Here is an 18,341-nt window from a genome sequence, read left to right on the forward strand (position 1 = left end):
GAGTTATACGGTAATGTAATTGCAGTGGTCAACATTTATTTACAAAACTGGAAGCATCACAAGAATGTAGTGTTTGTTTGTGTTCGACCAGAAATGACAAACAACATTAGTCCACTCCATCGAACAATACTACTGGCCTCATGTTGAACTCCAAACCAACAGCATTTCCTGGAGGGCATTATTAGAATATGTTGACCATACCATGAATCAACTACTACAAATATATTATTGACAGGTGGGCCTTGCACTTTCCACGCAGACACATCAATTATTAATTGTAAACAAATGTAAGGAAATTTGAGAGGGTCCAGATTAAAAGGATTACCTATACATTTGAACTAATGAATCCTGGTCATATCAGTCTACAATTACTTCACAGCAAATTGAGTGTAAGTCAGTCAACACATACTACAGAGGAAGATGGATTACAAATGATGCACTTTCAACCTCAAAACATAGGGAGTATAACAGTAAAATAAAAAAGTCATTAATATGCATTGATCATTTAAGTGCACTCTGAATAACACATATAACTATTAAAGAATATGAAAACCATGATTATATTTTAAACTTCTTTGAATTAGTCCATAATAAAACAAAATTATGCAAACCAGCCAACCATTTCATACAAAATACAGAGGATGGACAATGAACAAAGATCAGAAGAGGTTGCTACAGCACAAATCAACATAAAACATAAAAAATAGATATAATCAATAAAATAACTGCAACCAAAATAATACGGTGGCTTCAAGCTTAAAATGTTGTGAACTTTGCGTGTGTATGTGTGTGTGAGCATGTGCCTGGGTGTGCATGTGCGTGCTTGCATGTGTTTTGTGTGTGGCTGTGGTATCAGACATCCATTCTAGACACATTCATTTAAAAGAATGGTATGGTAAACAAGTTATAGTTGTTTTGGCAGAAGTTAAACTGATCACAGTAACTGAAACAGTCCAGCAGATGATGCCTTGTAAAATAATAGATGGATCGTTCTACGAAATGAGTGCCTTTTGCGTGCGTCCCTTTGATATTTTAAGAATAAATTATGCACCAATATTGAATTTTAAAAGCCTGTTATATTAAATTAAGTGTCCTTTAATACAGACCACACGGATAATTCAATAAATCAGATTTTTTATATGGATAAGAGCGTCTGCTAAATGACTTAAATGTAAATGTAATAAAGACTCTAAATGTCCCTCCGTGTACCCCACTTAACCCAAACATTTCTCAAAGTTTTCACCATCATTGTAAAGCCCTAGTTATTTTGTTGCTTTGACAAAGTCATTTCTGAAGATAATTATTTATTTCATGTGATTAGTGATTAATTTACGTCTGTCCCTCATTTTAAGGTCAACCCTGGTACGTGAGCTGAACTCTTCATTTAATATGGTTCAACTATTCCTTTAAAAAAATATTTTTTCCAAAAGAAACATTGAACATCACATAGTGTAAGAGCAGGTGTGCTGGTTCTACTCTTTTTGGCAATTTTCTGGTGTTTTGTGGTGGAGAACTGAGTGGGTCGAGAACAACACGTCAACCTTGTTACCCATATACAGACAGGCTAGACATTTTTTAACAATACAATTTTTTTGGGTGAAGCCTGCATTCAATTGCCACTCCTGTCACAAGGGGATTTGTGGCTGATTTAAGATTAAATCGTCAATCCTGTTACTAATAGGCACTTTCTATAGTCATTTTTTTATTTAACCTCTTGAGATGGGAAAACTTGTTTTTTATTAGGTTGAACATGTGCTCTTTATGACAGAATGTTAAAATGCATAATTAAAAACAGAATAACATTCAGTCAGTTCCCCTGAACAAGAGGAATCTCTATTAGCATACTCCTCAATTCTGAGGAGCTACTTCAAAGGACTAGCCCATAGTTTGTGGAATAAAGCACTTCATGGTAACAACGTAGCTGCCTACCACAGTCAATACACATCAGAAATGAAAACAGACTACATAACTGCCAGCTATCATGGTGTCCTGACTTAAGGGAGCAGCAAAATCAAATCATATCAGTGACTGATCTGCCAAGCTTGGCGTCTTGTCTGATGTCAAACATTTTCAATTGTTCCAATTAATTGAGTATTCACAGAAGCTGCAATAGACATTAGCCACCCATGTCTGCTCTGGTGTCCGGTAGAGTAGGGACTAACCTTCCAGTTGAACCATAATTGGTTTGTCCATTACATGGGCACACCCTATAATATGTCAATGTACAACCCACCAGAGAGTATACCCAGCAGAGTGGAGTAGCAGGCAGGCAGAGCTCAGTGATAATCAGTATTCAGCAGCATGTAGATGTTATACTTTAGAGTCTGAGAGAATCCAAGGTAGAGGTCCGATGGGAAGGGAGGGCATTTCCATATTTCATACTGACCGGATGGGCTCCGAGCCTGAATCTGGCCCCACTGGTCTTTTACATTATTTTATTGATTTAAGCTGAGTTATAACCACACCATAGCGACGGGAGGAGGTTAGGAAAAAAGCCCTCAGCGTGGCATTAGGGGGCAAATGAAGCATTTTCTTTAAGTAGACTGTTCGAGGGATGAGCTGGGATAGTATGTACGTACAGTGCCTTCAGAAAGTATTCACACCCCTTTACTTTTTCCACATTTTGTTGTTAGAGCCTGAATTAAAAATAGATTACATTTAGATTTTGTGTCACTGATGTACACACAATACCACATAATGTCATGTCAAAGTGGAATTTAGTTTGAAGATCTTTTTTGAAATGAATAAAAAATTTAAAGCTGAAATGTCTTAAGTCAATAAGTATTCAACCCCTTTGTTATGGCAAGACTAAATAAAAATAAATAAAAAGCAGACGCTGATGAATATCCCTTTGAGTATGGTGAAGTTATTAATTAGGCTTTTGATGATGTATTAATACACAGTCACTAAAAAGATACAGGTGTCCTTCCTAACTCAGTTGCAGGAGAGGAAGGAAACTGCTCAGGGATTTCATCATGAGGCCAATGGTGACTTTAAAACAGTTACAGAGTTTAATGGTTGTGATTTGAGAAAAATGAGGATGGATCAACAACATTATAGTCACTCCATAATACTAACCTAAATGACAGTGTGAAAAGAAGGAAGCCTGTACAGAATAAAAAAATATTCCAAAACATGCATCCTGTTTGCAACAAGGCACTTAAGTAAAACTGCAAAACACGTGGCAAAGAAATTAACTTTGTCTGAATACAAAGCGTTATGTTTGGGGCAAAGCTTGAAGAATTTTAAGAAGTATAATGGGCAAATATTGTACAATCCAGGTGTGCAAAGCTCTTAGAGACTTAACCAGAAAGACAGCTGTAATCGCTTCTACAAAGTATTGACTTAGGGGTGTGAATACTTATGTAAATTAGATATTTCTGTCATTTTCAATCAATTTGCTAAAATGTATAAAAGCATGTTTCACTTTGTCATCATGGGGAATTGTGTGTAGATGGGTGAGATATTATTTTATTTAATCAATTTTTGGAATTAGGCTGTAACACAACAAAAGGTGGAATACGTCAAGGGGTATAAATACTTTCTGAAGGCACTGTATGTACTGGTGAAATGTATGTTTTTTTAACAAAAGAAAACACAACATGAGATTGCACAGAGAAATGTGTATTATGCTACTGCTCTATTCTGACGAGGGACGCAAGCTGGCCAAACATGCTGACGGTGCATTGAAATACTGTAGCAGCTTTTGTTTATTGTGTTTCTGAATATTTGCTTTTAGCAAACTTATATTGATAATAAACAGTTAAAACAGTTAGAAAATAAATAGGTAAAATAAAAGACAACTGAAAAGCATGCATGCATATTCCATTCAGGGAAGGTCAATACTTAATCGTAAACCTTTGACACTTGAAAACCATTTGATCAACTGAAGTTAGGGTATTTACTTGGCAAGATGCCAGTGTGTGTGTCCTCACGTCTCCTTAATCCCACTTGTGCCCTCCATGACAAGACCATGGCCTGAACATCAGCAGTCCCACAGTCACATATTGTCTTTACGTTGGTCATATTCTATCTAGCAATCTGCCACACATACTCTGGTTCCAATGGTCCATCACTGAAGGTAGGACTCCCAGAAAATACCCCTGCGTATCTGTGTATGTTTTGGCGTCAGACGACTTAAGATATATGGCCCAGTACATGACAGAGTAAATTGTCCGTCCAAAAAATCCATAAGGCTGATGATCAAATCTGTGGTGATGTCACCCAAGCCATGGCAATCAATAACTTGGAGTGAGAGGAGAAGAGAACGTGAGAGACCTGGTTGGGTGGATATTGACTGACTGCATGCACATCAGATGAGAGGCTGGGTCCCGTGACTGGCTAGGAGCTGTTCTGTTTATCCTCTGATACGGATAGTGGAGTGGGAGTGTGATGGTGATGGCCAGTGGGACCAGTGGCTTACCTAAAGGGAGAAAAGTTTATACTCTCTTCACCATCTACAAGGAAAACATGATTTATATAAATCATCTGTTCTTTCAATGTGTAAATGAATGATATAGGATTGGTAAAGGAGTTATAAAAAAATTTAACATAAAAGTCAAAATTGAGTGAAATCCTACTGGATTCATAGATGGAACCAGGACAGGCATGGCAGACCAGAGAATAACATACTACAGTGCCTTGCAAAATTATTCATCCCCCTTGGCGTTTTTCCTATTTTGTTGCATTACAACCTGTAATTTAAATGGATTTTTATTTGGATTTAATGTAATGGACATACACAAAATAGTCCAAATTGGTGAAGTGAAATGAAAAAAAGTTTAAAAAATAATAATAATAATAACGGAAAAGTGGTGCGTGCATATGTATTCACCCCCTTTGCTATGAAGCCCCTAAATAAGATCTGGTGCAACCAATTACCTTCAGAAGTCACATAATTTGTTAAATAAAGTCCACCTGTGTGCAATCTAAGTGTCACATGATCTGTCACATGTTCTGAAAGGCCCCAGAGTCTGCAACACCACTAAGCAAGCGGCACCATGACGACCAAGGAGCTCTCCAAATAGGTCAGGGACAAAGTTGTGGAGAAGTACAGATCAGGGTTGGGTTATAAAAAAATATCAGAAACTTTGAACATCCCACGGAGCACCATTAAATCCATTATTAAAAAATGGAAAGTATATGGCCCCACAACAAACCTGCCAAGAGAGGGCCGCCCACCAAAACTCACGGACCAGGCAAGGAGGGCATTAATCAGAGAGGCAACAAAGAGACCAAAGATAACCCTGAAGGAGCTGCAAAGCTCCACAGCGGAGATTGGAGTATCTGTCCATAGGACCACTTTAAGCCATACACTCCACAGAGCTGGGCTTTACGGAAGAGTGGCCAGAAAAAAAGCCATTGCTTAAAGAAAAAAATAAGCAAACACGTTTGGTGTTTGCCAAAAGGCATGTGGGAGACTCCCCAAACATATGAAAGAAGGTACTCTGGTCAGATGAGACTAAAATAGAGCTTTTTGGCCATCAAGGAAAACGCTATGTCTGGCACAAACCCAACACCTCTCATCACCCCAAGAACACCATCCCCACAGTGAAGCATGGTGGTGGCAGCATCATGCTGTGGGGATGTTTTTCATCGGCAGGGACTGGGAAACTGGTCAGAATTGAAGGAATGATGGATGGCGCTAAATACAGGGAAATTCTTGAGGGAAACCTGTTTCAGTCTTCCAGAGATTTGAGACTGGGACGCAGGTTCACCTTCCAGCAGGACAATGACCCTAAGCATTCTGCTAAAGCAACACTCGAGTGGTTTAAGGGGAAACATTTAAATGTCTTGGAATGGCCTAGTCAAAGCCCAGACCTCAATCCAATTGAGAATCTGTGGTATAACTTAAAGATTGCTGTACACCAGCGGAACCCATCCAACTTGAAGGAGCTGGAGCAGTTTTGCCTTGAAGAATGGGCAAAAATCCCAGTGGCTAGATGTGCCAAGCTTATAGAGACATACCCCAAGAGACTTGCAGCAGTAATTGCTGCAAAAGGTGGCTCTACAAAGTATTGACTTTGGGGGGGTGAATAGTTATGCACGCTCAAGTTTTCTGATTATTTGTCTTATTTCTTGTTTGTTTCACACATTTTTTTTTTTCATCTTCAAAGTGGTAGGCATGTTGTGTAAATCAAATGATACAAACCCCCAAAAATCCATTTTAATTCCAGGTTGTAAGGCAAAACATTTTGAAAAATGCCAAGGGGGGTGAATACTTTCGCAAGCCACTGTATTTGCTTTGGAATTCTGTCCCTCTCATTGAAAAGCTAATTGACAGCCCTAAGTCCTTCCGATGCATAAAGCGAAGCCAGTTCAGAAAGGGAACCTGTGTCAGCTGAGATTGCACCAACTAGATGCTTGTTACAATCCCGCTTATCTTATTTGGCGGTCCATTTAAGCTGACCGGTTCTGCTCAAACATCTTAATGCCGCTTGCTGCTACTGTTAGTATGTGTTTGCTCCCACCACCACCCCAGCCTCCTCCTGTTAGGTTCTGTTTTCCTGCTGGGGGATTGGTATAGTTTACCGCGCTCACTGCTTGCATGTCATATGATATATTGATGCTTTGCTTGGGCTGTGAGCTACCCTGATTTAGCAGAGCCCATATCGCCAAAACTTGCATTATTCATTCTTTAATAAATGGTTAAACATAATGGTGTTTCCTTTCTGAAATGGCTTTCATCACCGTTAGAGCCTCCTGAAGAGGAATCCTCATAAAGTAGAGAACCATCCTATGAAAAAGTAATATAAATGGCAGCAAAACAAAATCACGGCCATAAAAATGCCAATACACTGCCCTGCATGATGCATGTCTCTCTGGCCGGCGATCTGTCTGGTAATGAATTAACAGAGGTCCCACATTGGGCTTGATGTAGCTACACACAGTGACAGTAGAGAACATTCTATAGACATAGATCAACAGAAATGACATTAAGCTACATTATGCACAAAGGAGACAGTTTGTCCACAGAGGCACTTCATCTTAGTTCATCCCCACAGCACTCCACTGGGCCAGCCTGGCCTATGGCTCTCTGGGGAATAAGGCCCAGGAGCTGGAAAAGATTATGGCCTGTGATCGCTCTTTCAGAGTGACCCCCTGGATATGGTCCTGTACACCTACAGAACATCTACTACACACTCACTAGCACATATACTCTTACCATAGAGAGGGATCCTTGTCAATGGCCATTCGTCTTCAGTGCAAAGGACAAGAAAACAGGCTGGGGAAAAAGGAGGAATACACAATGGTACATAAGTTTCCTCCTGTTTATCAAGGGCCATTTTCAAGACCAGACATGTTACATTATATAAACGAACGTTACCTTGTGGTCTCCCATGCAGACATTAGGGCCCATTGTGTTATAAACCACACTGCTCTCTCCCTCATCTCTCTGAAATGAAACACACAGCTGTTTAATAGGCCTGTAGAACATGCCTCTATGTTAAATACATAAATGAATCCATGAAGTGTGGATGGCGGAGTGTTGCCAAGTGACTCACCCTGTGGATGATGTCTTGGGCAGTGTGAGACATGAGAATGCGGTCACACCAGGAGGGGCAGCGAGTGTTCATGTACTGGGTGGGTTTAGTGTAGTCCTCACTGTATGGGTAACTGACAGACAGACACACAGCATGGCAGTTAGAGTCAGCAGTAACACTCCTCAGGCATAGTAACAGTGATCGTAATAGTGACTGGGCTGCCAGGGATGAGGCTTACCTGGGTGGAAACAGGATGTTTTCCTCTGTAATGACATCTTGAAAGGCTGCGATCTCCTTGTCATACTTCAAAATCTGAGGGATATAGAAGGATTAACAATTACTGGAGGTCTGAAAACATGGCATCTGCAAACCATAAAGATCTGCATTATGTGAATATAAAATTCACCTCGAATTCACCATTACGGAACAAAAATATAAACGCAACATGCAACAATTTCAACAATTTTACTGAGTTACAGTTCATATAAGGAAATCAGTCAATTGATCTAAATTCATCAGGCATAATGTGAATATTAAATTTCACCTCGAATTCACCATTACGGAACAAAAATATAAACGCAACATGCAACAATTTCAACAAATTTACTGAGTTACAGTTCATATAAGGAAATCAGTAAATTGATCTAAATTCATCAGGCATAATGTGAATATTAAATTTCACCTCGAATTCCCCATTACGGAACAAAAAGCTATGGATTTCACATGACTGGGCAGGGGTGCCCACTGGAGGCCAGGCCCAGCCAAACAGAATTAGTTTTCCCCACAAAATGGCTTTACTACAGACAGAAATACTCCTCAGCATGAAGTGTACCGTAACAGTTTTCCTTAGGTTGGGTTTATTTCATTCATGCCCACATGCCCACAGCAGCTGCACCCGACCCAATCGTAATGCCCATTGTCAATTTGGTTTGACATTCGATATCCATATCGGGCTAGTTAGGGACCATCAGTAAATTACACAATGTACAGTACATGGGACAATATTTTTTTTTAGGTCAATGACTTAAAAACCTCACACCAACTAAAATTAATATACAAATATTGAAAGCATTTGATGAGACAACTAGAAGATGTGCAACATGAAAATACTGTGTAACATTGTGTAATTTATTGATGGTTCCCAACTAGCCCTAGAGATAGGCTACCCAATGTCAAACCAACTTTGCCACGGTTGCACACCAGCCAGCTGAAGCTAATTGGAGAAAGAAGTTGGCTAGCATTAGCTAGCCTAGGCGACTTCAAGACAAGACCTGGTTAGACTGTTTCAAGTTATCTAAAAGGGTGAGTGACTAACTGTGTACTGTTTTGGCAGAGTGAATGTACAAACGCTTGCCATGTGCGAACACACACACACAAGACACCCACATTATACAACCGCCACAAGACAACTCTCGTTTGGCTTCAGTCATGGCCGCTGCATTTCTTAATGACCAACCCGAAAAATGGGGCCAAATCAGGAAGTTCAGCCCCCCTTTAATGAAGTATCTTCTGTGGTTGTTTTTTGATTAGAACTGGTAGGGAAGAGAAAGGGAAGGGGGATACCTAGTCAGTTGCACAACTGAATGCATTCAACCGAAACACCTCGGGGGGGGGCTGCCTTTATCGGCGCCAAGGCATAAATGATTGCCGTCAAGGCAGCGAGCGGTAGACCATGAGATTAATATGGGTGGGGTTGATGTATACAGTAGATAATGTTCTCACCGCTCTGCCGTTGTCCTCTGTGAACACTGCTTGGTGCAGGTAGGCAAATATCTTGGTCTCAATATGGAGAAGAACCTTGAGATGAAGGAAGAGGGGATACAGTAAACGTCTGAATCTGAATAACAACAGGGAGACAGTAGGATGGAAGAGGTGGATGGATGGGGAGACTCACATTGTGGTCATTGTCCTTTTCCTCACAGATTATTTTTTCCACCTCATTACTGCTGTCCTTCTTCACTGTCTGCACCTCTGCTGAAGTGGACAAGTTCTGGAACACACACACAGTTAGGTCAACAAAAACTCAATAGTCAGCTGACCATTAGTAAAGTTTCCTGATTTCTGATTCTCATTAAATTCTTAAGGAAGTGGGCCATGTAATACCTGGACCAGGCTAAGGGTGTCCAGGCGGAAGTTGAAATCCCCAAACAAGAAGAAAGGGAGTGGGGTGTAGCTGCTGTCTGATATCCTGGAAGGAAATGACAGCGGTATTAATCGAAGTTGTCTCATTGCAAAAGCCTTATATCTCTCAAGTAGTTGCACTTGATTGTTCTCCAAAGCTGAGAATGGACAGGCTTACCTGTTGATGACATATCTGAGGGCCTTTTGGCGGTTGTCTGAGTAAATGGAGGGACTGGTGTTACAGGCAATGAGGTTGGAGGCATCATGGAAGAGGTGTACGTTGACTAGGTCCAGACCCCTGCCGAGAGCACACACACACACACACACACACAAAGTGAGAAGTGGCAGGCGGATCTATGAAAACAATTGGGAAGATATTTGTTCTTGCCTTCTATCAAATCTAGATGTGTGTATGTGTGTGAACTGTTCAGTGGTAGTTACGAAGAGCTTACTTATTAGTGAGTGCACTCGGGGTAATGCTAGTCCACAAACAGACACATTTGTCTCCTGTGCCAAGCATTCACTCCTTTTCTGCTGCTGCCACCTCAACACAATTAATGTGCATCCAACAGGCAGGCTGTGTTTACTTACAGGGTGACCTTGTAGCACTCTGCCCATGAACTCCTTTTGTCTAAGACCGAGTGGTAGTGACACAGGAGGGCAAATAGTAACTATTGTGCAGAGGAAACCGATGGTGTTTGCTGAGCTTCAGCTTCAAACACTGCAGTAGCAATGAGCAATGGGCTGACAGTTGGCTGTGACTGTTTGAGCAGCCTCACTCTCTGTGGGTCCCTGTCTATTGATGAGCTGTGATAGTAGACAGTAGAGTAGAGTAATGTAGAGTAGAGTAGAGCACGTACTGGTTGTGAATGATCCATCGGGTCCTCATAAAGCCCTTCCTAGACCATTTGAACTGCAAAACATATCACACAACAGAAGCTATACCTATGAATGTTTGTATGTGAAATGTTCAACAAATAGCACCATTTAACTAACTCATTGGAGGGCCATTCTGGTAATTATTGATAATTCAATACAATTTGTCTCATATCCCTGTCAGATTGGGCAGACTCCCCCTTCAGCCCCTATAGACCCATTTGTCCCAACACCTCCCAGCCCACACACTTACATCGGGCCAGAAATTCTTCAGGAATTTTTCTTTCTCCACTGTGGTTACCTCATCCAGAGAGCCTACATACTTGTTCTGTCCAGACACTGCTTTAAAATCCTTAACTGTGAGAGGGAGAGAGGTGTGGAAGGGTAAAAGAGTGAGAAAACATGCAAACACAAATCAGTAAAGTGATGTCCAGCTCATAACAGCATCATATGTGATCAGAGAACCTATAATCAGGCCATTAGGCAGTGTTTGGTCGCTGTGCACTGATCTGACTGGCGACACAGAACATGGCAGGCCTGGGATGTTTATGGCTCTTCCATAAGCCTTTTCTGAAGAGCTTTTTCGTGACTGGACTATGCAACAAGAAAATAACACATCTCACTTTCAATTCAGATTCCCTGATATGTCTGGGCCAAAAGAGGTGGCCATCACCCGGCGGCATTCAAAAGATGATCAGACACGTTGTATAAAAATACAGCGAGGAATCGCCAGACTGACATACAAAATTGCTCTTACTTCCTCCTAAACTCTTTTGTGCCAAACTCTAATTATATTATAATCATGATATATTACAAAGGGCCAAGTTTGCACACCAGGACTGATGCAGATGTTCTGAAATTATCGCCATGTGCAGGGCCTGAATGGAAGTGATTCATCATAAGGTGATAACAAAATGTCATTCATCTTTTGTTATTCAAAGTGAATAATGATGTCATACAGATATGATTGTAATGTCCTTACCATTAAAATCATATTGGTAGATGTTTTTCAATGACTTATGGATGAAGTACATGCTTCCCAGGGCCTGTAAGGACAAAGAATACAATTCAAGCTCCGTTAAAACAATTGCTGAGAATGGCAGTTTGCTGCATTGATGATAGTATAGAGTTTGATTTAAGTTTGCAATTTGATGATGTACATTAGCTAGTACAGTACAGGTAGTCTGATTTTTTTGAGGTAGTGAATATAGTACGTCTGATTTTCCAATATTGCAACCTTCAAGAAATACCTTGCACAGTTTTCACTTATAGTTTGAATCCATGCCAAGTTTCAATGTCATAATTTCTTGCGAAACAGCTTTATTTACTTCAACATGCTCGAGACATGCAGCTAGAGCATGCTGGTCAGACTTCACTGGTAAAATACAGTCATAATAACTTAAAGAATAAAGATAAAGAAACAACTTAATGTCCGGGTCAGCAGGGAGTGTAATACAACATGATCTGATTCCATAGTATTTACGTCATTATCATCATTAACCATCCCAATCTTCAGTAGTTCTAGTCTCCTTCCACACACACTGTCACATACACACACTGTCACACACACTGTCACACACTGTCACACACACACCCAGCCCTCAATTCTCCCTTTTTCAAGCAATTATATTATGCTCAACTCAGTTTTCTACACAGAAACACAGTCTTACTGCAATAACATGTACACAGTACACACACATATATACACACTTTAGCACCCAATCATCCCTGACATGGCCTGACAATTTTGACTGCTTCACTGATCTGATTAATCAAACCCTGAGATCAATAAAGACAGAAAATTAAAACAATTAAAAAAGGTATTAAGCAGTACTGCTGCTGTCTGCCTCCGCGCTGGCTGCGACTCGGGGACGAAGAAAAATCTGGCGGCACCCAGAGGGTCTCGGGCATGACGACCCGCTCTACACCCTCCCTCTGCCTGGCAAGAGAGATCTCTCCCTGAAGAGACCATTCATCTTCACTGCCAGAGCAATCCTCATTTAATGGGATGGAGCTGTCCCTTCTCCAACTAGCCCGGGTGACCAGCGATTAGGGACAGACCTGTCCATGTTATGTTGGGGGAGAAAGGGGGTTAGCGGAGGGAGAGGGGGTACGGACTAAATGGAGGGTCTCGCAAGTTCGATCAAACATCGACTAATTAAACTGAATCCCTCAGTTATAGCAGTTATTAAATCACATCAAGTTTTATTTCGCGATGAGCATTAGCTCAGTAGAGAAGAAAACATGGTGGCAGTTTTAAGAGTGTTTACCAGCTAAGGAACATTGTATAATGTACTGTATATATAGTGAAAGTATCAATAGCATTGGATATTTTTGTTGTTGATATTCTTAAAACCATAAAACTGTTTTATGACTGTTAAAGTCTGCTGTGCCTTTTCAAACCTTAATGTCACACACATACACACACAAAAAGGTTCTCCTCCACATACTCTGCCAACCACCTATCTTCATCAATCAGGTTTGTGCACAGTTTAATAAAAAACTATCGACTTACAAGTGATTTTTTTTTATCAAAACACCATTTGTACAGGGAATGCATGCATGCCTGCCCCCCTCCTCACAGCCCTTCTGAACACAGAGACCCCCCCCACCCCCCCATCCATCCATCAGCCTTTCCTGGCCAGGGAGCTGATGATCCACAGCCGAGGAGAAACAAATTGAAAATCAATGTGGGTGGCACAGGCAAAATGAGAACGAGGCATTGGGGGATGCAGCCCTCTTAGGGCAGGGGAGGAGGGGCGCAGACACCCCAGCACAGGGAAAACATAGTCCCAGCTGTCCGCCACTCCCCTCAGCCCTTATTTATTGTTTACAAATGGGCTGGGATCAATAGTTTTAATCTAGAGTTAAGTTTATTGACTTTGGCCTGTCTGCCCACACCTGGCCATTGACTTTCCCCTCCACTTCACACACCTCTGAGTGTGGACAGATCCATTGACCCCCACTGTCAGGGCTCCAGTGTTGGGGTCTCACCTGGGTAGGGTTAGGGTTAATACTGTGCCACTCTGCACGTGAAAGGGGAAGGACCCTCCCAGGACTGGATTTATGCAACAACCCATTCGGAACCAGGCTCTACTATGATGTTTAGAATGTGGCTCAGAATTAGAAACGCTGGCAAACAGTCCTTATTACAGGTACAGAAGCTTTTGGAAAGGAGGGTGAATATGGAGTTGGTCTCAGAGCTAGTGTCACGATCGTCGGAGGAAGTGGACCAATGCGCAGCGTGGAATGTGAACATACTTTATTTATTTGAGTCACCACACGAACAAAACAACAAACGATCACGTGACGTCCTTGGTTACACTACACAAAACCAATACGGAACAAGATCCCACAAATGACAATGCCCAAACGGCTTCCTAAGTATGGTTCCCAATCAGAGACAACAAGCAACAGCTGATACACGTTGCCTCTGATTGAGAACCACACCGGCCAACATAGAAACAAAATAACTAGATAATAACCCTAGCACACAAAACACATAGAAACCACACACCCTGGCTCAACATAACAGAGTCCCAGAGCCAGGGCGTGACAGTACCCCCCCCCCAAAGGCGCGGACTGCGACCGCGCCAAACATAAACCGAACAGGGAAGGGCCGGGTGGGCATTCCTCCTCGGAGGCGGTTCCGGCTCCGGGCATGACCCCCACTCCCTCTCTAACCCCCCAAAGCGCCCCTGGTCCGGTCTGGCCCTGCTGGCCGGAGCTGGACTGAACACTGGTGGAGCGGATTGCTCTAGCTCCGGAGTGGAGCAGCTGACCGGTGCCGGACCAGGCACCGGTGGAATAGGCACGGGCTGTGCCGGACTGACGACACGCACCACAGGCTTGGTGCGGGGAGCAGGGACGGGCCGGACCGGGCTGACGACGCGCACCATTGGCTTGGTGCGGGGAGCAGGGACGGGCCGAACGGGGCTGACGAAGCGCACCACTGGTTTGGTGCGGGGAGCAGGAACAGGCCGGACCGGGCTGACGACGCGCACCATTGGCTTGGTGCGGGGAGCAGGGACGGGCCGAACCGGGCTGACGAAGCGCACCACTGGTTTGGTGCGGGGAGCAGGAACAGGCCGGACCGGGCTGACGACGCGCACCATTGGCTTGGTGCGGGGAGCAGGGACGGGCCGAACCGGGCTGACGAAGCGCACCACTGGCTTGGTGCGGGGAGCAGGGACGGGCGAACCGGGCTGGCGAGCGCACCACTGGTTTGGTGCAGGGGAGCAGGGACGGGCCGAACCGGGCTGACGAGCGCACCACTGGCTTGGTGCGGGGAGCAGGAACAGGCCGGGCCGGGCTGACGACGCGCACCATTGGCTTGGTGCGGGGAGCAGGGACGGACCGAACCGGGCTGACAAAGCGCACCACTGGCTTGGTGCGGGGAGCAGGAACAGGCCGGACCGGGCTGACGACGCGCACCACAGGCTTGGTGCGAGGGGCAGGAACATGCCGGACCGGGCTGGCGACGCGCACCACAGGCTCGGTGCGAGGGACAGGAACAAGCCGGACCGTACTGGGGACACATACCACTGGCCCTACGCGGGGATCAGGAACGGACCGGACTGGCAACACACCCCAGTACCTCTCGCCGTGCCTCTACATTCTCCTTCCCCCTGGTGACTAGTGACTCCCGTAACCTGGCGGCCTCCTTTGCCAACCCGCTGAACCACTCTATCCCGGCCTCCTGTTGCCCCGTCGTCCACGGCGTGAGCCCCCCCCTAAAAATGTTATGGGCGTCTCTCCTCCCCGTGGGCCAGGCCTCCATGGCTCTCGCCAGACTCTCGCTCCTCTGCTCCAAAGTCCAGCCTCTCTCCTCCTCCCGCGGCTTGACCCAGTCGAGGTTGATATCCTTCAGAGTCACCTCTGGCGTTGGCTCCTGGACACGCTGCCTGGTCCAGTTATGGTGGGATCTTCTGTCACGATCGTCGGAGGAAGTGGACCAATGCGCAGCGTGGAATGTGAACATACTTTATTTATTTGAGTCACCACACGAACAAAACAACAAACGATCACGTGACGTCCTTGGTTACACTACACAAAACCAATACGGAACAAGATCCCACAAATGACAATGCCCAAACGGCTGCCTAAGTATGGTTCCCAATCAGAGACAACAAGCAACAGCTGATACACGTTGCCTCTGATTGAGAACCACACCGGCCAACATAGAAACAAAAGAACTAGATAATAACCCTAGCACACAAAACACATAGAAACCACACACCCTGGCTCAACATAACAGAGTCCCAGAGCCAGGGCGTGACAGCTAGCAGTATGACAGCTGTGGAGATTGAGACAGACAGCCTCCTGCAGCTCTTTAATGACAGTTTAGTGCTGAACAGACACACAGTCATATACTGTAGTTACATTTAGAGAGAGGTGGTGGGCCAGAAGATAAATTAGGATAAGACCAGGGGAGAGCCAAGACCAAGTGTATAAACCACCCTTTAAACACATGGCCTCTGTGTGTACTCACACTTTATAACTTTCAAAATATACACTTCATCATACTATAACTTTGAGAAAAATTCCCACCCGCATACTGTCACGTTTCAATTAACTATACAAAAGGATACAACAGTTAAGTGTGTTGGTATTTCTGTTCCTTTCAAAGGTCAAATATACAAGCTCAGCATGTAACCCAAAGTCCTGCCTACACACGGAGGTCAAAACCAGGGAAACCTCCAACCGGGATTTTGGGAAAACCAGGGAATTTATTGAAAGTTCCAGGAATTTTGCAACCTTAGCTCAAACTATACTGAACAAAAATATAAAGGTAACAAGCAACAATTTCAAAGATTTTACTGAGTTACAGTTCAGATAAGGAAATCAGTCAATTTAAATAAATTCATTAGGCCCTAATCTATGGATTTCACATGACTGGGGTCACAGATACCTTAACAAAAAAGGTAGGGACGTAGATCAGAAAACCAGTCATCATTTGGTATGACCACCATTTACCTCAAGCAGCGCGACACATCTCCTTCGCATAGAGTTGACCAGGCTGTTGATTGTGGCCTGTGGAATGTTGTCCCTCTCCTCTTCAGTGGCTGTGCAAAGTTGCTGGATATTGGCAGGAACTGGAACACGCTGTAGTACATGTCGATCCAGAGCATCCCAAACATGCTCAATGGGTGACATGCAAAATGCAATTGTGTTAGTTGTCCGTAGTTTATGCCTGCCCATACCATAACCCCACTGCCACCATGGGGCACTCTGTTCACAACGTTGACATCAGCAAACCGCTCGCCCACATGCGCCATACACGCTCGCAGATGAGCTTCCCTGAGACGGTTTCTGATGGTTTGCGCAAAAATTATTAGGTTGTGCAAACCCACAGTTTCATCAGCTGTCTGGGTGGCTCTTCTCAGAACATCCCGCAGGTGAAAAAGCCTGATGTGGAGGTCCTGGGCTGTGGAGGTCCTGGGCTGGCATGGCTACACGTGGTCTGTGGTTGTGAGGCCGGTTGGACTTACTGCCAAATTCTCTAAAACGACGTATGGTAGAGAAATTAACATTTAATTATTTGGCAACAGCTCTGGTGGACATTCCTGCAGGCAGCATGCCAATTGCACACCCCTCAAAACTTGAGACATCTGTGGCATTGTGTTGTGTGACAAAACAGCACAGTTTAGAGTGGCCTTTTATTATCCCCAGCACAAGGTGCACCTGTGTAATGATCATGCTGTTTAATCAGCTTCTTGATATGCCACACCTGTCAGGTGGATGGATTATCTTGGCAAAGGAGAAATACTCACTAACAGGGATGTAAACAAATTTGTGAAATTAAGCTTTTTGTGTGTATGGAAAATTCCCTGGGATCTTTTATTTTAGCTCATGAAACATGGGACCAACACTACATGTTGCATTTATATTTTTGTTCAGTATAATATCACCCTAGTTCCAACGGTCAAATAAACTGTGAGACCCTACATTAATGATAAACCTGAGCTGTCCAGTGGGTTGGGGTCCACCACCATTCACTGCTTTCATGTTGTTGAAGCTTGGTCCTCGGATTATACTATTGAGAAAAGCAGATACTTATATATTTAAATTGAATGCTTTTTGTAAAAAAATATGGCTACCCTGTCTATGTAATGAAACGATAATGTAAAGCCTCACCCTATGATCATGTTTAAAATACTCATATCATGTTCAACAAGGTGAGTGTATCAGGTATGCTTGAAAATAAATGTATAATTATTTAAGTACGACCTTTACAGAATGGATGTCCTGAAGATAGCATTTTGCTTTGGCAAGCAGAAAATGTATATTGATATTCTAAATGCAATATTCCCTCTGTTTCTCAGTCTAAAAATAAACAGGGCATTTACAAGGGAGCTGTAGTATGGAGCAGGGCCCCACCTTGTGGTCACAGAGATACACTGCTGTCTGAACAATAATTATACTGTAGTAGGAGATACTAGCTCTTCTAAAGGCTTGCACACATTGCACCGAATGTGGATCTAGCATTTATCTACTGATGGTTCACCGCGCTGTGTTTTAGGGACCACCGGCTGTAGACGTCTGACAGCCTCATTTTTCACGCGATTCTACATGTAAAATCCGTGCAAACCCAGTTCGCAAATTACGTTCAGTGGTGCTAAGTACTCTCGGCCAGCAAATGTGATTAGTGTGTCTGATCCCTAAAGACAAAGACACCAAAGGAAACTCTTGTAAGGATTTCCACAACATGCCATTGCTTTACCTAGGCCTCATGTCCATCAAGCTCCACTGTTGGGCATTACTATATCGATGTTCATGTCAAACAACTGAGTTGGTGTAACCCTAGACCAAGCATGGTGGTTATAGAGTCTCTCAATTCAACTTAAGTCAGTTGATCAG

At 43.5% G+C, this 18,341-nt stretch overlaps 1 protein-coding gene across 1 annotated transcript in view; it reads right to left on the reverse strand.

Moving 5' to 3' along the window:
- Window positions 1-3,508: 3,508 nt before the first annotated feature.
- Window positions 3,509-18,341, reverse strand: part of LOC121530896 (inositol polyphosphate-5-phosphatase A-like) — a 30,516-nt gene continuing 15,683 nt past the window's right edge. Inside the window, exons 5-16 of the mRNA XM_041836248.2 lie at window positions 11,464-11,527; window positions 10,735-10,838; window positions 10,466-10,518; window positions 9,784-9,903; window positions 9,588-9,672; window positions 9,379-9,474; window positions 9,207-9,281; window positions 7,723-7,796; window positions 7,506-7,617; window positions 7,328-7,396; window positions 7,166-7,225; window positions 3,509-4,423 (exon numbers count right to left, since the gene is read on the reverse strand). Coding sequence (XP_041692182.2) covers window positions 7,184-7,225; window positions 7,328-7,396; window positions 7,506-7,617; window positions 7,723-7,796; window positions 9,207-9,281; window positions 9,379-9,474; window positions 9,588-9,672; window positions 9,784-9,903; window positions 10,466-10,518; window positions 10,735-10,838; window positions 11,464-11,527 — 894 coding nt within the window. The 3' untranslated portion in view covers window positions 3,509-4,423; window positions 7,166-7,183. The remainder of the gene's footprint in view (window positions 4,424-7,165; window positions 7,226-7,327; window positions 7,397-7,505; window positions 7,618-7,722; window positions 7,797-9,206; window positions 9,282-9,378; window positions 9,475-9,587; window positions 9,673-9,783; window positions 9,904-10,465; window positions 10,519-10,734; window positions 10,839-11,463; window positions 11,528-18,341) is intronic.

This window comes from Coregonus clupeaformis, chromosome 18, assembly GCF_020615455.1.
Source record: "Coregonus clupeaformis isolate EN_2021a chromosome 18, ASM2061545v1, whole genome shotgun sequence".
Lineage (NCBI taxonomy): Eukaryota > Metazoa > Chordata > Actinopteri > Salmoniformes > Salmonidae > Coregonus > Coregonus clupeaformis.